Source organism: Tyto alba, unplaced genomic scaffold, assembly GCF_018691265.1.
Source record: "Tyto alba isolate M040663 unplaced genomic scaffold, T.alba_DEE_v4.0 Super-Scaffold_1, whole genome shotgun sequence".
Lineage (NCBI taxonomy): Eukaryota > Metazoa > Chordata > Aves > Strigiformes > Tytonidae > Tyto > Tyto alba.
Window position 1 is genome coordinate 7,071,466 of NW_024881261.1, and position 21,760 is coordinate 7,093,225.

General features: G+C 39.0%; 1 protein-coding gene and 1 non-coding gene across 2 annotated transcripts in view; both read left to right on the forward strand.

The window, feature by feature from the left end:
- Window positions 1-2,223: 2,223 nt before the first annotated feature.
- Window positions 2,224-21,760, forward strand: part of EIF3A (eukaryotic translation initiation factor 3 subunit A) — a 35,783-nt gene continuing 16,246 nt past the window's right edge. Inside the window, exons 1-13 of the mRNA XM_042787192.1 lie at window positions 2,224-2,378; window positions 5,793-5,983; window positions 6,186-6,322; window positions 9,475-9,638; window positions 10,910-11,109; window positions 12,455-12,663; window positions 13,672-13,843; window positions 14,888-14,992; window positions 15,784-15,882; window positions 16,557-16,673; window positions 17,677-17,862; window positions 20,632-20,979; window positions 21,517-21,621. Coding sequence (XP_042643126.1) covers window positions 2,330-2,378; window positions 5,793-5,983; window positions 6,186-6,322; window positions 9,475-9,638; window positions 10,910-11,109; window positions 12,455-12,663; window positions 13,672-13,843; window positions 14,888-14,992; window positions 15,784-15,882; window positions 16,557-16,673; window positions 17,677-17,862; window positions 20,632-20,979; window positions 21,517-21,621 — 2,082 coding nt within the window. The 5' untranslated portion in view covers window positions 2,224-2,329. The remainder of the gene's footprint in view (window positions 2,379-5,792; window positions 5,984-6,185; window positions 6,323-9,474; window positions 9,639-10,909; window positions 11,110-12,454; window positions 12,664-13,671; window positions 13,844-14,887; window positions 14,993-15,783; window positions 15,883-16,556; window positions 16,674-17,676; window positions 17,863-20,631; window positions 20,980-21,516; window positions 21,622-21,760) is intronic.
- Window positions 16,217-16,349, forward strand: LOC116960683. The gene has a single exon (XR_004406509.1). It is a non-coding gene; the product is annotated as a small nucleolar RNA SNORA19 (small nucleolar RNA).

A 21,760-nucleotide genomic window follows, 5' to 3' on the forward strand; every position in this document is an offset into this window, starting at 1 on the left:
TCAAGGCTGGCTTCTGCCTGGAAGGCAGCCTGAGTGCAGTGAAGAATATTCATAAAGCATAACAGCTGTTCCTGAGGAACTCCGTGCATCAACAAGTTTATCTGAGAATTTTTTTCATTCTCAAGTTTGGATGAACAGTGGTACCTGAATAGCACATATGGAAGTCGTAGTGCGCAAACTGCACTAATTGCACAGAGCGGCCACTGATTAAGCAGAAGAAACTGTGATTAGGAAGAAAAAGCTTCCAAAATACGTGGTGTAACTACAGGAGCATCAGAAGCTGCTAAAGAAAATGTGCAGTCCTAGGAAAGAGGCCTGTCAAGGATCACGCTTGGCTAGGGAACACGCTACAGGGCAGCCTTTCATATGATTTTCATAAAGGCATAAAGTTAAAGAACACACATTTAGTATACTTAGCTACTGTGTAGAAAGACATGAGGAGTCAGACCGTAAGAGCTGCTTCTGACACAACATTGTCTGATTCAAGCCTGGAGGGCTTTCAGGAATTTCAGAGATTCGAAAAAGCAGAGTGGGCTCCTGAATAGCAAGTCCTGCTATAAACCATCAGTAAATACGAGGCAGCACAGCTGCAGTCCCCCGCCAGAGCGGATGCCCCCCAGAGAAGGCTGCAAGCCCGGAGGGTAGGCACTGGCTCTGGCCACACTGCCCAAGCAGCCTGCAGGTGCTGGGGAGCTTGCCACCCAGACCTGGGTGGTGACTCCGGCACTCATCTTTTAAATTGATTTTATGGAGACAAGAAGAGGACTTGTTCAGCACTATGAATAGCTTAATGAAGACTCTACTGAATGTATCACCGTGGTTTGAAACAGAAACAACTAGGCTGCCAGAGACAGTTCAGAACGCAGATCGTACTAAAATACCGTCATATAAATCAATAGCGTGGCCTGATGGAGAACACTGTGTATGGTACCCGTCACCGGATCTCAGAGGTATCAAGGACACAAGGACATGGAGAAACTCCTAAGTGAAGAGAGCCTAAAAGGTGAAGTTGCATTTTTTCCCCTTTTTTTTACTCTAGAATGGAGGCTCATGCAATACAGTAGAAAGGGATTGGGGTTACATGGATACGCTGTATGGATAGCTTAATGCTAAAGCTTCCATACAGTGACTATGTTTCTGTTTAGCAATAAACTGTGATTACAAGCCAACATTAAATTTTTTAATGTGTTGTATAATGGTTACGAAGCTTTCTAGCGGCCATGAAGATGGTTAATGTGAGCAGTATACAAAAAAAGACCAAGCAACAAGTATGCAGAAAGAAATGTATCAAAACAGAAATCCAAGACAGCAACAGGCTGTCTTTAGCCATCATAAACAGACTTCCTCTCCATCTACCTGCATATTTTTTGAAAAATCATGCTTAGATATACTTAAGAAATCAGGTCTGCAGAGGGTCACAGCTACAGTCGTGATGTTATGAATGATCCAGCTGCAGAGGTGCACATTTCTGCTGAAAGACTGAAAAGCAGTGCTTAGTGCTTACATGGAGCTGCACTATTCCAGTGTTTAGTCATCCAAAATATCCCATTAGTCACACATTCACTTGCTGCTGTTCTACTGCTTCTGTTGCTGCTGTTATGGGGCTTTTGTGTCCAATTCACACATCTTTGTACAGCTTCCACTGTCACTCCGTACACCGATAGAAATTTTCAGATCAGTAGTTTTCAGAAATTCACGCTTGGCATTAGTGGTTATCACATGTACACTCATATGAATATTGCCATTACTATTGCTCTTGAGAAAACTGCTGAGTTCCTCTGATATAGTTTCCCAAATTTTTAAGATTAAGAATGAAATCTGCAGCTGATGACGACTAAGCGCACCCAGAAGGGCCTTTCTGCGAGTTAGCTGCACACAAGTAGTTTCTGAAGCGGCTGCACAAGCTGTCAAGAGCAAAGACTCAGCATACACGATGCCTCCTTTGCCAAAACGTGTCCAATCGAGCCAAAGGCTTAAGGCTAACTTGGCCACACGGTTTGGCGGAGCTCCAGAGGCCGGCTGGGGCCTGCCCCGAGCTGAGGGCTGCGCGGGCGCTGGCTCCGCCCCGGCCTCCGGACAAAGCCGCCAGTGACCAGCCCCCGCCCCTGGGGCGAACCGAACAGCGCCCCTGCGCTGCAGCCGGGGCCGCTCGGGGCACTAACAGCGGAACCCGGGCCCGCCGCCCCGCCCCGCTTCCGCCGGCGTCAGCGCGCGCGGGGGACGGCCCGCCCGCCCTTTCCGGCTCCGCAGGCTGCCTGGCTGGAGCACGGAGCGAGCTGCTGCTGCTGCTGCCGCCGCCGCCGCCCTGTGAGGAGAGGCCGCCGCCATCATGCCGGTGTACTTCCAGCGGCCCGAGAACGCCCTGAAGCGGGCGAATGGTCAGTGTCGGCCGCTCCCCCTCCCCGCCGGTTCGCCTCCTGCCCCCCCCCCCCGCCCCCCCCGTTCCGCGCCGTGGTGGGCAGCGTGCGCCGCTCCTCTCCCCGCGGCCGTCCTGAGGGACCCCTGGGCGCGGCGCGGTGCGGGGCCTCGGCCGGCGGCTCCCCGGCGCTGAGGAAGGGGTCTCCCGGGAGGAAATAGCCGAGGAAATGGCCGAGGCCTGACGGCAGCGGCCGCGCCGCATGGCGGAGGCGAGGCCGCGGGGAGCGGGCCCAGCCCGGCTCCGCCTCCCGCTCCCCGGCGGGGCCCCCGGCCGCCCGCGGGTGGAAGCGGTGGGCAGGCTCTGGGCGAAGCGGGGGTGGGGGCATGTTCTGCCCAGGGCCCCGCGGCCCCTCAGTCTGCGGCCCGGCGCCCGCCGGAGCCGCGGTGGAGCCGGCGCCGTGCCCGCCGCCGGGAAGGGGCTCTGGGCCGACCCGGGGCTTGGTGTGAGGCGTCCGGCCCGGAACTCTCACCTGCTCCGGAATGATTTCAAAACCAGTCTGATGCTAGGCCCTGTGGGCTTCATATTTAGTAGTCCCATCCTTCATGCGACTCTGGTGAGAATGCAAATGATTAAACTCTTTAAATGCTGCCCAGGCTGATGCATAAGCTTTTCTGTGGAATAGCAACCAAGGAGGACTGTGCTGTAGCTGTCTCTCGCTGACTGCCGCACGTAAAGCTGGACTGGTTGTATTTACCAGCTGTCTTCTTTCAAGCTAAATATATGGCTTTGACGCTTCTTTTTTTATAGTATGCTATTTAAAGCACTTAGCAAAACCATTTAGACCCTTCATTGTCACAGGTCTGATTGCAGGATGACACTTAGAGACATCCAGAAATTACAGATGATGTACTAGTCTTGAAATGACAGTTGAAGGGGCTGCGTAGTCTGTGGGGCTATACGTAATTCAAGTACTTGGTGTTTTAACAAGAAAATAAAAATCAAGTACTGCACGTCTTCAATATTTCTAATCATTGCAAAAATCATTTCCTTAGAGATAAACAGATGAAAGATAAAATAGTCAACTTCCAATAAGATGAAGTTGTATTTTAACACTCGTTTTACTGGAAAAGATGCACATACCATAGTATATAAACTTTAAGCTTCAGAATTGTTAGGCAGAGTAGGTTATACTTACTTGGTGAGCAAGTCACAGTGCTGCAATACTGACCTTAAACTGCTTAAAGCTGACATTTTATTGTTGCTTTCCTGATATTGAAGAGCAGCTTTAAATTCACATCTCTTGCACTGCTGCAAGTCTGAATTCTGATGAGCTGAAGGACCGGGACTGAAGGGAGTGTTCTCTAGACAAATGCCAACAATCCTGGCTCTCAGTAGACTGAATGGAAAACATGACAAGCAATGTCAAGTCTTGCAAACTGCTGGGGCTTGATTTCACCATAGCCAAGTATAATGAAGAGTGAAAATTTGTACCTGAGGCAGATTGTATGTTGCAGGAAGCAGTTTAATGTTAAACTGACATTTCAAATTGAAACATTCAGTGCAGTTTCCAGAGTCTCAGCATTTGTGTTTTATACGTAAAGCTTAAGTGAGCATTTAGGAGCACTTAATGCTTCAGGTTCTCAGTGACTTCAACATACATAGATGATATTTGGAAATAAGAAGAGCTTGAATGATTGTAAATATGTGCATTTACGTAGGAACGGCTGTTTTTCCTTATACATGATAAATGTAGGTCAAAAATAGAAAAAAAATAATTCTGACAGTTATTGAGAGTCTAAGGCTTTACATTTTGTCTGTTACTAATCTTTGTTTCCATAACTTACAGTTTCTACTGGAAGGCGTGGTGATGTGTACTGTATTTGACTCTTCAGGTTCACTTTGTGTGTGCTTTTACTACCGTGTCTGTTAAATTAGCCTTAATTATTTGACTTGCTTGTAAGAACTTGCTTGACCAGAGTTAATTAAAAGTTTCAAGACAATATGAATTAATTTTGTGCTTTGTCCAGTTGGTTATCGACCACTGAGACTTGTAGTTGGAGTGGCCTGGCGTTGTTGCAAGATTAAACTTGCCTTTCAAGTTTATTTTCATAAATAAAAAACTGTAAAGCTGAGCAATAATTATCTCAAAAGCGGCACTGAGATAGAATAACAGTGTAAATTATGGGATGGAGGATAGCTTTATTAAAATTCCCTTGGTGAGTAAAAAATACTGCTGAATACTGTCACACTATAACCTTAATTATCTTTAGATGTAACACTGTTTTTTCTAGAAAGCAACTTGCTCATCTTATGCAAGCTCATTATTTACATAAACTAAGCCCTGAATACATGTTGTGGTCCTTAAATTAAAACTGCACTTCTGCTTTCAAAATACATTGTTCAGCCATGTTTAACATCAGTTCTAAGATTTCAAAACTTAGAAGCTCTGTCTGATGTCAAAGCACCTTGAGCAGTCCCTACTTTAATCCTTTCTGCCTTTATTTCTTTAGCAATGTAGTAATTTCCAAAATAATTCATGGGAAGTACTGACGCCACCCCTCAGCCTTTAGAAATACAGACATTTTCTTTTAGCTGTATTTGACTTCTCCGTCTCTTAAACCTGTTTACTTCCCATTCTCAGTGCTCTTCTGTCTTGCGTTTCTCCAGTTGAGAGTACCTTTAGGGTAGGGCCTGTGTGTCTGCTGGTAGCTGGCTGCGCTCTTTCAGTATTTGCTCGTGAATGGTTTGCTGTATTTTGTATGGAGCAGAACAGTGGTATATGTGATACGTTGTAGATGGGAGTTGCTGTGATGTTGGGAGATCCTGTTAGTAAGAGCAGCTGCTTAGGAAATGATCAATGGTATGCTGGTTTAAAAAATGTCTGACCCTTCAATTGGACTGTAGCAGTTTTTAGTGTAGCTGTTCTATAGATGGAATCTCCAGACAACTCTGAGTTTAAGAAAAAAAATATCCAAACAACTTTTCTGAGTGAAGCTTCTTTCTTTCTTGGCTTGAGGGCAGAACTTTTCTAAAGCCAGATTCACCAAATGGTTTGCATCTTGTTGAATGCCATTGGTAGGCACTCTACAATAAGTCTCATGGTGTGTATTCATTGTCCTTCTTGATGAAATTAAAACTGGATGTGTGTATTTTATTAATATATGTGAAGTGCCCAGTCATGCCTTGATGAGTGGAGAAACATCTCTACTATCCTGAAATTTTCATGTTAATGGAGAGGTCTGCGTTTGCCAGTTATGTCATTGAGGGACTGTCACTGCAGTTGCATCTGCCAAACTTTTTATATGGCCAGCTAACTCAAACCATCAATGAACTTTGGTTAGTGTTGATTAAATTCTAAAAGTTTACAGGGTTAAGCATGAAAACATGCATCTTCTAGTTTGCAAGTCTTTTGCTAATTGGATTTTACTTTCAGAATTCCTTGAGGTTGGCAAAAAGCAGCCTGCCCTTGATGTTCTCTATGATGTTATGAAAAGTAAAAAACACCGAACATGGCAGAAAATCCACGAGCCGATTATGCTGAAGTACCTGGAACTCTGTGTGGATCTCCGCAAGAGTCATCTGGCCAAAGAAGGACTGTACCAGTACAAGAATATTTGCCAGCAGGTATGGCTTTTATTTATTTATTTATTTATTTATTTTTAATCTGTACCAAACATAGTATATGTCAGCTGATATGATCTAAAAGCAACTGGTTGGTCTTCGGTTAGAATTAATCTGCCTTTTAGATGTTCCAGTTTTGTAGCTTTTAAGTATTTGCTGCCTATTGTGGGTGGAAACATCTTCCCATTTTCTGCCTTTGATGTAGGTGAACATCAAATCTTTGGAGGATGTTGTTCGAGCCTATTTAAAATTAGCTGAAGAAAAAACAGAAGCAGCTAAGGAAGAATCCCAGCAGATGGTACTGGACATAGAAGACTTAGATAACATTCAAACTCCAGAAAGGTAAGTGGCCTGTTTTTAAAATGTAGCAATTCGCACCAAAGTGTCTTTATTTTCATGAAGGATGTTGGCAGTTCAGAGAACTGAGATACAGAGATAGTGAAATGAATGCTAGCAGTGTTGTAGAGGTTCTAAAGGTGGGGGAAAAAAGAGTAGGAATAGTATTTTGCTTTGAACAAAATTCTAAATCCAAGTAAAGAAAGGTAAAGAAAGTAAGTATTAAAGAATAGAAAACATAGATACAGTGGAAGCGGTTCTGGACACTGGGTTACTGCTTTCTATGGTCCACTGAGATTGCATCTGTAATGGTATTGGAGAGTTTATTATTGAAAGCTGCTTGTTACCAGTTGGTGTACAAATGCTATTAATTATATTAGGCCAGTTTAATTCCTGTATGTGATAACCTCCAGTCTTTCTGATCACATTGTGCATGTACAAACAAAAGGTAATGTTACTTTATACTTGCTTGGGTAACTGATGAGATAATAGAAGAAAGGGCACAGAAAGTAAATTCAGAGTGTTATAATTAATTGGATATATAATGAGAATGTAGAAAGAATGAAAAAACAATCAGTAAATATATCTGCTTTAGACTGTGTATAGACCTTCAGTTAGGCCTTGATTAAGCAAGTAGTGCTAGGTTAGGATGAAACCGCTCCCCAGCTCTGCGAGAAGTTTTCAGAATGGTTTGTGGGAGAAATTCCTAATCTGCCTCAGGCAAAGTGAGGTTAGTTCTGACTGCATATTTACGTTCTTCAGCTAAATCTCTTGATTTAGGGAATCCTCACGTTAACTCCAATACTACAGCTATGTATGTGGTAACATCTGTGGAAGAGGGGTGATAAGGTGGGGATGAAGAAATGTTTTACCCCATTACAGCTGAGTTTGGAAGAGGCCGTCTGTCCATATCCTTTAAGAAAATCAGAAAGTGACTGGAAAAAATCAAAATTTTCATAAATCAACCCAGATTAAAACTTGCAAAAGATATCAGAAGAAATCAGAAAAGGATCTTCAGCCATAAATGGAGAATTCTAGGAAAAATAGTGGTAAAATTCTGAGGAGGTGGGTTGAGATTAGCCATCCTAGGTGTGATCTGAAGATTAAAGCAATATTTTGCTACTGATTTTTGTAAGAATTTTGATTCTGGAATAAAAGAAAGAGATGGGTTTTTAGAGCATGGAAATTACCCTGTGCGAGATGAACAGAAAAGTCAGCTTTCTGTTCATGTTGGGTGACAGCATAATTTCTGTCCTAGAGTTTTAAAAATATCAACAGATATTTTGGTTACTAAAATTTTGCAGATACCCATCTGAGCAATCACTGTGTTTTCTCATCATCCATATGTAGGACTGAGTAGTGGTCTGAACAGCTGCTGATATTATCTTGATAGTAATAATGATCAGGTCTTTAGTGTTAGTTTGGAAAGAAGGAAGTAGTACGTGGAGTTAAGAATAAGGTAAAATTCAGCACAGGCTTTCTGAAGGGGAGATGACATCTGATTTTGTTAGAATTTTATTTGGTGATTTAATTATTTAGAGTCAAGAAATGCCAGAGATCTAACCTGGGGAAATGTAATGCTTTTGTTACCATACCAGAAGGGATGTTTGCAGTTGAATTGGAAGGGAAATAAGACATTGCCTAGTGAGAAACTGATGACATGTAATGACAAAAGCAGATAGAAAGCTAGGGTGAAGTTAATGTGAATTCGTTTAGTTGAAATCTTGTCACAGAAACTAAAAAAGCCAAAATTGTATCTACTGATGATAGAAAATTGGAAGAAATTGTCAAAGTAGAGGATATTTTGTCTTGTGTAGGCGCCTGTGAGGAATAGCATTATAGTAGTCAGTGCTCACAAAGACATGGAGTAGAAGACAGTGGATTTACACATTAACAGCAAGGCTCTCTGCTAGAAGTTGGGGACTCATCAGTTGCAAAAAATGTAAAGGTTGCAGACCTGTCCTCAGTAGTTCCAAAATGGCAGTGCCATTCATGGTATTTCCAGTGCCTGATGTAGTCTCTGTTACAGGGGAGTCTCACTAGGAGAGAGACCTTGAAGACTGACTGACTGCTCTTCTCCTTGTTATCTTTTATGTAACTGAGCACTAGAAAGTGTGTCTCTCTTAGCCAGACTTTATCTGAACAAGCACACTTTCTTTAGTGGTTTTTAAGTCCTGTTTTATAGACTTCTCATACTTTTTTGCTGGATTCACTGCGTGATGGCACTGGTGGAGAAGACACTGGTGAAATGCCATCTTTAATATGGTACTAGTGCTCAAATTAGAACTGGAAGCAGTGTAGTAGAAGAGTTACAAGAGTTGAGAGTTTATATTAGAAGCATAGTTCAAAAAGAATTTTAAAGTGAAGGCTTAGGGAAGATGATTATTTGTAAGTTTGTCATGCTGGGTGGACTGTTAAGCAGAAAGGGATCATGTGAGCCACAGCACTGAGTTTGGCTCAGTGTCTTGGGAATTCTTTCCAATCTTGTATTTCAGTGATTGAGGGAATTATGGCCACTAAATGCAAGATTATAATCTCTTATTTCTGACCTCTTTAAGCATCTTCTTTATGTCGGAATTTTTAAAGGATTTGATACTTTAATGTTAATATTCTTGTTTTCAGTGTCTGCAGATCATAAGGCACACTGTGACTTCTGTGTCATGTCAACAACAAGTGGGCTCTCTGGCAGCATTGCTGGTGACTAAAAAAGTTTCAGGAAGTGGGAAAGTATCAGAGTAGACAGTGATATTTGAATCTAACAGAGGTACAGTGTGCAGCTCCCTGGTAGAAGAGGAAAGGTGAAAATCCTGGAATTAGTTTTCTTTGGCTTACTCATGTGAAGGATACAAAAGCTCCTGATGTCTTTTACTTCCAGAGCTTATACATGTCAGTCATATATGCAGAGGCCAAAATTTGAGACTTTACAGCAAGAAAAGTTATCTACAGTCCTTTAAAGGGAAAGGGAAAAGTCTAGGGGATCAATTTGAAAATGAGCAACAGACTGTTCAGCAGCAAGTAGCTGTTTAGATTCATCCAGTCTCAGATCTTGGTATGAAAAATTGGTGAGAATTGTGGGGAATAAAACACGTTTTGTTTTGTTTTGGTTTTTTGTTTTGTTTTGTTTTTTTTTGTTCCTTACCCTCCTGCTCCGACTGTAGTGTTCTTTTGAGTGCTGTAAGTGGAGAAGACACTCAGGATCGTACTGACCGACTGCTTTTGACACCCTGGGTTAAATTTCTATGGGAGTCGTATAGACAATGTTTGGATCTTCTCCGAAATAATTCTCGAGTGGAACGCCTGTACCATGATATTGCACAGCAAGGTATGCTGAAGAGATGGAAACTTAAAGTATAATGAGATCTAGGACTTCTATATTATATCCCATACAACTAGAAAATTAAAGATTATTTATATTTGCATATTGCTTCAGAGTTGGAAATCCACTAATCTCATAAGCGTATGTATGTACACGCATACTATTCTTAAAATTACAGAGCTTCCTTAAAAGTACTGAAGTTTCTGGACACCGATCTTTTCTTGTAACAACCTACAAGGAAGAAGGATTTTTACTTGGACGCAATGAGAATATGAGAATTGCTGGTGCTGTGTCTATCTATTTTTTATAACTTGCTGATCAAAATTAATCAAGTTTTCTCATTGTTATCCAGAATGACAACTGTGTCTACCATTAACATATCAGCTAACTTCAAAAGCTAGTGTACACAAGAGAGTACTGTAAAATTATGATGTGCTATCAATTTTGGCACAGACATAAAAGTCTAGTCTGATTCTTTTTATCCATTCCTACAAAGTAAATTTTTGCTGAATAATGTAAATTTATATGCTAATCTTTTCTTAAGAGATTAAGTGGAAAGATGTTTTCCTTTGTATGTATAACTTCAGGCTCTGTATTTTTGGCAAAAAAAAAAAAAGTCTGTTAGATTTTTAACTCTGGATCCAAATTGTCCAAGTACGTTAGGAAAGATGACCGTCAGATGAGTTCTAGGTGCTTTAGTGTATTTAGTCTTTGTGCTACAGTGTCACTTTTGTGCCTGTTTCTGGTTGGTAGAGATACTTCAGAATTTTTTGAGTGAGAGTTGCAAAGCAAAAACGGATTTTTGAGAGGAACTACAGGATCAAAGACAAATTTTTTTCTGTAATTTGCAGTCATTTGAAAGCTTCATTTAGCTTTACTATATTTAATGAATTGAGAATTTTTTACCACATTTTACAAAGCCAAAACCTGAATTCATGCCATTCACAGAATTTTATTTGCACTTACTTCAAAATAGAAGCTATAATCACTGCTTAAATTAAAACATTTCTAAAGAGACTCAAAGGATTCCCTTTGCTCCTTAAGCTTAATTATATAGAAGCATCTTCATTTTTTAAGGTCAAGATGGAAGTGCTCTGGATAGTCACTTACTCATCATGCATGACAGTTAGATTGCATCTTGTTTGATACGTCTTCGGACTGTAAATTAAGATAATTATTTTTTTAAATGTACTGATTTACATATTTGAATCCCATTTAGAACTACCATGAAGTCACCATTAATGAGCATTCTTAATTTATATTGTTATTTTTTGCAGCTTTTAAGTTCTGCCTGCAGTACACACGTAAAGCCGAGTTCCGTAAACTCTGTGATAACCTGCGGATGCATTTGGGGCAGATCCAACGTCATCATAACCAAAGCACAGCAATCAACCTCAACAACCCGGACAGTCAGTCAATGCACTTGGAGACCAGGCTTGTGCAACTTGACAGTGCTATTAGCATGGAGCTGTGGCAGGTATGCAGCAGGGCTCCTGTAATCACGCTGTAGTCTACAGCCTTTCCAGAATCTGTTCCACGTAGATCATGTTTCATGGTATACGCTCCAAGGTAAAAACAGGATAATAGTAAAAGAATGAAGTTTTAATACCTAGCCTGTGGTACTACATGCATGTTGAATACTTCATGTTCCTGCGTAGCATTTCAAACCAAGCTTGTGCTGTTACTAGTAAATGGTAAAGTAAGTGAAGTCACTTGGAGTTGTGAAAGTGAGAAGTTGATGACACCTTCACCTCTGTCATCTTGCATTCACAAACTAGATGACAGGGAAGTTGTTGGTAAACGTCAAAGCCTGCTATTAGGCTGGGACCCCATCATTGCTGGTTGTATTATCACAGAATCATAAAATAGTTTTGCTTGGAAGGCACCTTAAAGCACATCCAGTCCCATCCCCGCTGCCACAGGCAGGGCCCCCTTCCCCCAGCCCAGGGGGCTCCCAGCCCCGTCCAACCTGGCCTTGAACCATTCCAGGGAGGGGGCAGCCACAGCTGCTCTGGGCACCCTGGGCCAGCGCCTCACCACCTGCACAGGGAAGAATTTCTTCCTTCTATCTGATCTAAATCTACTTCCTTTCAGTTTAAAACCATTACCCCATCTCTTATCCCTACACCCCCGATAAAGAGTCCCTCCTCACCTTTCCTGTAGCCCCCTTTAACCACTGGAAGGCTGCTCTGGAAGTCTGCCTGGAGCCTTCTTGTCTCCAGCTGAACACCCCCAACTCTCATGTCTGGTCAGTGAGGGCACTATGAAAAAAATATTTTCAAAGAGGTGCTTTGCTTTTCCAACCATTCTAATGTCAGATTACTTAAAAAGCCAAGGTTGTCATTTTTTTGTTTTGTGAATTTGGAGAATGTGCTCTGTTATATTGTTTCCATTTTAGGTATGTATGTAATTATATGTAAGGCATTTCCAAGGTTATATGTATTTTTAGGGAAACTATACCCATTTTTTATCACAAAAAAATATGAAAAATGGTAAAACCAGTGAGTAGTAGAATTTGTATAAAAGTAAAATAATAGAATTTTTGTTATTCTAGTTTGTTGAGGTTTTTTTCCCCTCTTGGTAATAAATCAGTTTTCAAAAAATTACATGAACTATTCATTAACTGCCACATCCTAAGCAGATAGTTAATGGATTTGCAGTATGTCCAAATAATTTCTTTATTAGAAAAGTATTTAATTTCATGTGTTATTAAATGTATTATAATGTTACAACCTTTAGTGATTGTATATTTTTAACTTTTCTGGGTGTTGTAGAAAACTTTATAAAAGTAGAGGTTTTTTTTTTTTAATTTTATTTTTTAGGAAGCTTTCAAAGCAGTGGAGGATATTCATGGGCTATTTGCACTGTCTAAGAAACCACCTAAACCACAACTGATGGCAAATTACTATCACAAAGTTTCAACTGTCTTCTGGAAATCAGGAAATGCTCTTTTTCATGCATCCACACTTCATCGACTTTATCACTTATCAAGAGAAATGCGAAAGAATCTCACACAAGAGGAGATGCAGAGGTGGGGAAAGATATTTAATGTCATCTTAGATTCTATTTTTAACCTCATAGGTTCAAAAATAAATTAAATGGTACCCGAAAAGAAGCAGATCATATGTATGGCTCTGAGAAGCTCTGCTTAGTGTCCAGTAGTAATTGTCTCAAAAGAAACATAGAGCAAAGGTATTTTACAAAGCTACAGTGTAAATGTAAACACCAAGGTCACCTTAGTTTAGCTTCCTTCTCTGTTACTGACTGGGAAGCTAGGCAGGTTGATAAGTATCTGTGTTTTGCTTCCTTTTTCTCTTCTGAGTGGTGGTATTTACTTCATAAGATATCATTATAACTAGTATAAACTTTTCCTTAATATATAAAAGTCTGTATAGCCAAATGGCCTTTAATTTTGTGGTAGCAAGTATGATACTGGCAAGGCATTTGAAGCATGCAGAATCATTGATTGCATCAACCTCTGAAGTTCATGTGCAAGTCTTTAAAGAGTCAGAATCTGGTGGGAATAAATACTGTATGGAAATTCTTATATTCCTGTTCATCTGGGTATTAGAGTCAGAATTTAAATATTTAATGTCATTTGTATTGTCGCATCAAAAGGTACATCTGACTTGCACAGTAAGCTTTAAAACTCAATGCAATCAAAATGACTGGCATGGATTTGCAGCTAAAATAAGTTTTCAAAGGTGCTGCTTTCTGCTGTTAATTATTTTATAGTATTTTGTTACTTACAGAGGCAGCTTAAATTTCTTTATCATTTCTGTGTATATATACATATATATATATATACACAGACACGTGTAAGTAATGAAAAGATGTTATCAAAGTCCCTTGATTATTGAAGTACACTGTGTTCTATACTCTTGCACAGTTGATGTCTTTTTCTGTTATTACTGGTATTTTTGCACAGTTTTTCATCACGACTGCTACTTATTTCTACTCTTGAGCTGGCACATGTATGAAAAGAAATCAGTTAGTGTTCCCTTGCAGTTTATCTTTTGTGGTTATACTTTGTGAACAGGATGTCTACTCGTGTCCTTCTGGCCACTCTGTCAATTCCTATAACTCCTGAGAGAACTGATATTGCTCGCCTTCTGGATATGGATGGCATCATTGTTGAGAAACAGCGACGTCTGGCAACCCTGCTGGGTCTTCAGGCCCCACCTACACGTGGCAGTCTCATTAATGATATGGTAGGTAGTGGTGCTCAGATGAGCAGCTTTTAAATACTGAGTCCTCTTTTTGGCCCCTTTTCCTTCTAGAGCACTGTGCTTAGTTTATGGGACAGCAGTTTAAAAGTTAAAACAGCTGTATGGTTAATTGTATGACTTAATGGTATACTGTCAAAATTTCAGATTCCCAGGAAGGACTATGTGGAAATGGCAGCAATAATGGGAAGCTTGAATGCTTCTGTGCACTAAGGAGTCAGATCCAACACTCTCCATTTTGTCACCCAAGCAATAAATACAATTTTGAAACTCTGAGGGGTCTTAAAAGGGTTGTGAGTTAGAACTGGGTTTTTTCCCTATGCTAAGGTGTGTAATTAACTGAACCAAGTGTTTATTTTTCTGTTTTAAATGTATTTTGGATAAGCACAGGTCATATATCATATAGCAGACCATAAGGACCCGAGTGACTACAAAAATTTCCTTGTGTTTAATTTGAAGGGAGGCTAGATTTACCTATCTTCAGACCTTCCCAAATACTCAAACAAATCAGGCGTTCAGTCATAGTTAGGTATTTTCAGAGGATGTTTGAATTTCTTGAAGTCATTTCCATGCATGCCTAAAACTTACATTTAAGGTTCATTTTACAATTCACGTTAATTCTTCTTCTGGTACCTCTCCAGTTTGCATCAAAACCACAATTTAAAGCTTCAGAAGTTTACTCATGAACTTAGATGTTTGGTTTCAGTTTGGATGTGGGACTACATCTGTGTAGTAGGATTTGTGTCTTAGAAGTGGACTAAAGTTGAGGGTGGTACTCTAGTCTAAATATTTATCTCGTTTATATCTTTTTTTTTTGGTTACTTTTCCGTTTTTAAATACAGTTAAGTGGTGTAGCATAGAATTATGGTCACTGCAATTAAGAATGCTGTAGTAAAAAATAAATAGTCTCATGTATTAAAAGGTACATGTGGTGCCTATTTAACTTCTTGAATATAAAATTCTTAAAGCATAACTACTTGTTAATATTGTACTTATTTTGAAATCTTTGGATTTTTTTGTTGACTGTAGGTAAGGTTCAACGTAGTGCAATATGTTGTTCCAGAAGTGAAAGAACTTTACAATTGGCTTGAAGTAGACTTCCACCCGCTCAAGTTATGTAGCCGTGTCAGCAAGGTAAGTTTTGTAGCGCAGTATATAGAGTAATTGGTCTTGACTAACAGTCTGTTATTTGAATATTGATTTGTGGTAAATACCAGCTAGCTTTTTCTGTTGCCAGAATTTTCAATTTGGTCAGATTTCATTACAGTGACATGTAAGTAACATCTGATATACATAGTACACCAGATTATTGAAATAGATTGAAGATTCATTCAGGTCTCTAGGGTGCTATTCAGAAGGCCTCGATAACGGTGTAGAATTTTGGGAAAGTATCAGAAGGTCTTGGTGGTATTGGAGATGATACCGAGTTAAATTTTGTTTAAAGATACAGAAATGAGAAAACTGTGTGTGCGCGCATATGTGCAATCTGCATGAAAATGGCTTATGTGGGAAGTGGAAAAATACACCAATGGCTGTTTTTACTATTAAAATGTAGAGTATTGGGAGGTAAAATAGTGAGAGTCTGTTGATTAGGTTAATATAAACTGCAGTTCATGAAGCACATCATGTTCTTTTTCTTTGATAGTGGGAACAAAGATATTTGAGGTGCTAAAAAGAACTTGAAGGTATATTAGCAGTGTGGTAAATGTTGCCAGTACTGTCAGTCGCCTTCATACAAAAAGTGTTAGCTATCCATTATAAATAAAAGTATCAAAAGCTACATTTCAGTAAAACCATGTAGTATCTGGGCAGAAGTGGTGTTTCATAAGCTGTAAAGTAGAAGTATTTTAGAACCATGCTTTGTATGTTAATGTTGAAGTTTTTAAGAGTTGGTGCAATAGAGTAACTTTCCAGAATTTTGGTAGGTTCTGAACTGGGTGAAGGACCAAGCTGAAAAGGAACCTGAACTGCAGCTTTATGTTCCTCACCTGCAAAACAATACCATTCTTCGCCTTCTGCAGCAGGTATGAATAAAGAAAATGTATGTTCATAAGTATAAGTTAGGAAATGCTTTGGAAAAATGTTAACTTGGAAACTTTCATACTAAAGTAGTTTTTTTCTATCAAGTAGAAGACTTATGACTTTGAAATACTTTTTTCCAGTATATAACCCGTTCTCTTCAGGTTTGTGCATCATTTAGGTACAGCATATAGTAGCTATACTTAATAGTGGCTGCATACAGTGGCATAATATCTTGCCTAGGTTTTCTTCATGACAGATTTGTGATGTCATTTTTAAGGTAATTCATTGTTTCTTAAAACTTTTTTGGTTGTGTTTTGTGTTTAGGTATTTTATAAAATGCACATTTCATTGACCTGCTTTCGTTACAAGTGGCGAGCAGTGTTATTTCTGATGTGCTAAAGAAATAGTTGAAGGCTAATTAGCAGCATAGCTGTATGTAGTTACTGCTGCCAGTCTCCTTCATACAAAGAAGCCATTCAGGAATGGTATTTAATCTTAGGTTAAGTTTAAATACAGCACAGAAATAAAATCTTGAAAGAATATTTGCAATTGTTTTAATATATATGCATTCATTTGTTGACAATTTAGTAAGTTAGTTTTGTAGTCTATACAACAACTTTTACTGCTGATCTCTTTTTAATGAGGAAAAATACCTAATGTTTCTGTTCACATATAGGTGGCCCAAATTTACCAAAGCATTGAATTTTCTCGCCTGTCTAGCCTGGTTCCTTTTGTTGATGCTTTCCAGCTGGAACGTAGTATTGTTGATGCAGCCAGACATTGTGACTTACAAGTAAGTGCTGTATAAAGACTTCTGTGAAATGATGTGTGAATTCATGGGTATTACATTGGATGAATACTAACTGGTTGACATTGAACTCAAGGAAGACAGTTGGTTGTGATAGGTGGAGATAAACTAGAGTAAAAGATGCGTGTGACAATATATTAAGAACTGATGATTATTTGCATTCTGGCATGTATTTCTGATTTAGGTCAACAGCCATTAATGTAAGTCCAGTAGAAGTAAAAGGTGAAATAAAATTTGCTGAAGCTTGTCCTATGAGCTCCAGGCATTTAGTCCAGCATATGCTGAAGCAAATCTAACAAACAGGGACGGGAATTTGTGACTGTGCTGAATTAGTTGTGCAAGACTGAAGAGCTAGCAGTTGCTGACATTGGGTTTTGTCTAACCAAGTGACTGAAGTACAACACTGATGTCTGAGATGTTTCAGCTGCTGATGAAGATGGCATTGTTGGTAAAGTTGTCTGTCTTGAAAGAATGACAGTCTGTAATGAAATGTTTAAGCTGGTGATGAGGTACAAGTAGTTTTTAGTTGAGGTTTCTTAGTAATTATCTATTTAGGTTTTTAGACAAAGCTGAGTTAATTCATTTAGGTTAACACACAACTTGAGTTTATCTTTTAGATGTGTTGAAATTGTCTGTGCTAAAGTCAGGATTCTTGTTTTGCGTATTGCTAATGTGGAGGAAGAGGCAAGAGCGATTTGTCTTGCAGTACTCATTTCATAGAATCATTGCAAGTTCAGACTTTTCCAGTGGAATTTTTTTTGTATAACAGATGGAAATCAAACAAACTTTTATTTACAGTACTATTTTTCCTCTAGTAATTTGGCATTTCTCACAGGCTGGTATAGCTACAACTTTAAAAAAAGAAAGTAATTTCTGCTTAGAGTTTCTGTTTACTTGTATTGGTCATAGGCAGAGCAACAGAGAAATTGTTTAATGAATAATACAATCCTTTTTCTTCCAATTTTTTTTTTTTTTTTTTTTTTGCAAGGTTCGCCTTGATCATACCACCCGGACACTGAGTTTTGGCTCAGATTTGAATTACAGTACTAGAGAAGATGCTCCACTAGGCCCTCAACTACAAAGCATGCCTTCTGAGCAAATCAGAAATCAATTGACTGCTATGTCCTCAGCTCTGGCTAAGGCTCTTGCAGTCATTAAGCCTCCTCACTTACTGGTAAGCCATTTTAGGTCTTCTGAAAATGTTGACAAATTCTGACATTCCCCCCATGTGCATTGTGTGATGTTTATCTGTTGTCCATATGCAGCCTTTTGTTATTTTTTTACCTTATGTTATTTTTTTTTGCTTGTCTGGTCTCCTGCTCCTTCCAGTAATCTGTTCTCAGTGCAGTGGTAATCAATATTATTACTGCTGTCCCCTTCCTTCAGAACAAGTAATTGATCCTTGAGGTGTTAGTATATACAAATGTAGTGTAGCATTAATGTATTTATTAAGACAAAGTATTCTTTTTCATTAATATTCTTCATCTGTTACATACTCACCTGTTCTAATAGATCTAAATTTTCTGGCTTAGCAAAACAAGCTTGTTTTGAAGTTGTGAGATCATACTTGAAGGAGTTACTTGGTTTACCTTTCCTTGACATAGGAAATGCAGAGAGCTATGTAATGATTAATTTAACGTGACATTGTAAGGATTTGGGTAGGTAGAGATTGGTGCTTTTGTACATTGTGTTGTTCTGTTTTTCAGAGCATGTGGTAATGATCTCTGATCTAATTTGACAGTAATGATGGACTACATTTATATACTTGTGGATTTAATAGAAACATAAACTAATAAGTTGACGCTTTATACCAAAGCTTATACTTTAATGAAGGTATTTTCTCAGATTAGATGTACCTTCTAATTTCTTTTTTTTTTTTCAGCCTGGTGGTAGTCAGCTATTTGTGCTTGTGAAGGAAGAATAAGTAATTCTTAAATGCACCCAAGTAGTTAGTGCTTGGTCATGACTAAAATCAAAATGTACACCAGGGACCTGAGTTTAAATTACCAGTTTTGCATATATCAGGTTTAGGATATACCAAATAATAACTTACCCACAGACGGGCCTACAGAGCTAGGATTTGTTTAAAGTTTTGCATGCATTTTTGAAAATCCAAGAGCCTGCTTTCTTTATTCTTCCTGGAGAAACTGCTGTTGTGAAGAACCGGGAATGTAACTTCACAGTGGAGTCTAAAAACACGAACAAAAGATCCCACAACTCAAGAACTGACCTGTCCTTGTCACTCCCTGTCCTCCTCAACTGGGGCCGTTGGCTTCAGGGTCGGACTCACCGATGAGCTCACATTTCAGGTTCTCCAGAGCCCTGTAGGAGCAAGGTGTAAATCAGTCTCGGATTTCCAGCATGCTTTGATTGTGGCAAGTTAAACCTTCACTTCTCTTAAAAGAGCAGTGGTAATTTTTTCTTTTGCTTTATGTTTATGAAAGATTTCATAGCAAACATCAAATAATTTTTCCATATGGAGAAAAGGCTCTTAGCAAGATGTCCATGTTGGATTCTTTGTATATGTTGAAATCCTAAGTAATGTTCTTAAAAGATAAACAGACACAGTAAGACTGTATCATGATACCTAATGCTAGCTTGCTTATGTTAGCTTAAATGTATATTAACTGTTTTATGGTGTTTAAGATTAAAATACTTCAATGTAGGTTTTCCACTAAAAAGATTTTATTAGTGATAGGTATTAGACGGGTGGATTGTTGGTTTGGAAGAACAAATGTGCTTTATCTGTACATTCATAGATAGAAATGACAAATAGTCTTGTATTTGACGTGTTAGTACAATTAGCTGAATAAGATGTAAATGCTAGTAACTACACTTTTAAAAAGGGAATACAGTATCAAGGGTTAATATTGATCTGTGTGGATAGAGAAGCTACAGAACAAGTTGATATCCTTTTTTCATATCAAAACTTTCCACTTCTTTCAGGTGCTTAAAAACTTAATTTTTGTCAAATTTGCTATAATTCACAAAATCATTAAATCCACCTAAAGCTTTTCATTTTAGTGTTTATGGCACCTCCATTTATCTTCAAATGCTTGCAGATCTGCAAAAAGTATGGGTGTTCCTGTGTTCTTGGTGAATGCCCTAGAAGTGACAGATGACTAAAAATACCTCTGAGCTAGCTCACATTTCAAGAGCAGCATGGCTGAGGGAGCATAGTGAGCTGGTAGGGCTGCAGCGTTTTGCTGCTTGCTGGACTGACTAAAATGGGCAGCTCCCTGATCTGGCACAGTTATACCTCTTCATGTGTGCAGCATGAATCTTTACAAAGAACCGTATAAGTACTCAGGGGGAGAATGGGGGGGTGGGAAGGCTGCTTAAAGAATAGTCTATATGCTAGTGTCTAGAAGTCTAGTGCTTTTTATAATTTAATTAAAATGCGTTTATAGACAGTGTTTATACCTAAGTTATTGACTCGCAGTTTTTTATTATTTCACAGATAGTGCTTTGTCAATTAGGATGTTTTTGTCTTACATTAGTATGTTTGGAAAAAAAGCAAAACTTTAAAAATAAGGGCACTTTGGTGAAATAGAATACATGTGGTGTTATACTTGCTAACACATGCAGAGACAAAGAAGTTTGATGCCCCCCCTTTTCAGTTAGTCTTAAATATCAGTAACATATGGGTGTGCAATATTTTTGGACAGAAAGAAGCGTGAAACTATCATACTTAAGATGTGTTGCAGAATATTGTCTTTTACAGACAACTTTCTCCATGTGCACATGGTTCCAGTCAGTTGGTGCTACGTTTATGCCACTGGGACGAGTGATTTGATTTGCCGTTCCAGTGTATTTCCATGCAGTTGGCAAGTTTGGAGAATTAAACTAACCTTGAGTTTTCTTTGAGAAGCATTTGCTATGGTTTCTGCCTTTTTAAAGAGATGCTATATACATCATTGTCTTATTCTTAATTTAAATTCAGCAAGAGAAGGAAGAACAACATCAGCTGGCAGTCACTGCCTTCCTAAAAAATTCAAGGAAGGAGCACCAGCGTATCCTTGCACGTCGTCAAACTATAGAGGAAAGAAAAGAGCGCCTTGAAAGTCTAAACATTCAGCGTGAAAAAGAAGAACTGGAACAGCGTGAAGCGGAATTACAAAAAGTCCGGAAAGCTGAAGAAGAGAGACTGCGCCAGGAGGCAAAGGAAAGAGAGAAGGAGCGTATCCTGCAAGAGCATGAACAAATCAAAAAGAAGACTGTTCGTGAGCGCTTGGAGCAGATTAAGAAGACTGAACTGGGAGCCAAGGCATTTAAAGATATTGATATTGAGGTAGACAACTTATTATTGAAGTTTTGAGTTATTTTTTTATGCTTTTGGTGTTACATTGCTAGGCTGCCTGAATTTCCTGTTCTTTACTAGTTTTATACTGTAACTGGTCTCATAAAGAGCCTCTCTTAAAAATGAGACAGTTTGACACTTAAATATTAATTTGCTCAACAGTGTAAGTAAACCTTAATTCTGAGTTTGGATAGGACCTTTTTACCTGGAGGAATTGTGTTCAGCTGTTTGGTTCCCTCCCCCCCCGTTGTTGCTTGAACAATATCTGAAATAACATAGTAGACCTGCAGATCCAATTTTGCATTACCTGGACTGTGTCTCAATTGAAAATCAAGATACAAACGCCTTAGAGTTTTTAAAAAGTAAAATACAAGTTACCCAGAAGAGAGGAATAGAAACCGAGACTGTTTCTGTAGCAAATTAGTTTAAATATTAAGGGGAAAATTGCAGAGAAGCTAAAATAAATAAACAAACCACATTTGTAACAAAAATATTCTGCTTTATTTCCTATTGATGACTTGGTTGTAGGATCTTGAAGAATTGGATCCTGACTTCATTATGGCTAAACAAGTTGAACAGCTTGAGAAAGAAAAGAAGGAACTTCAGGAACGTCTGAAGAATCAGGAGAAAAAGGTATGAAGTAGGCAGGGTACAAACCCATGTCTATACAATGCTTTAGTTAGTGACTGAACTCCTGGATTGATGCACATATATATATACACATGCACATATAATATTGGTGTTGAAAATGTTACTGTATGAAACAAAAAAA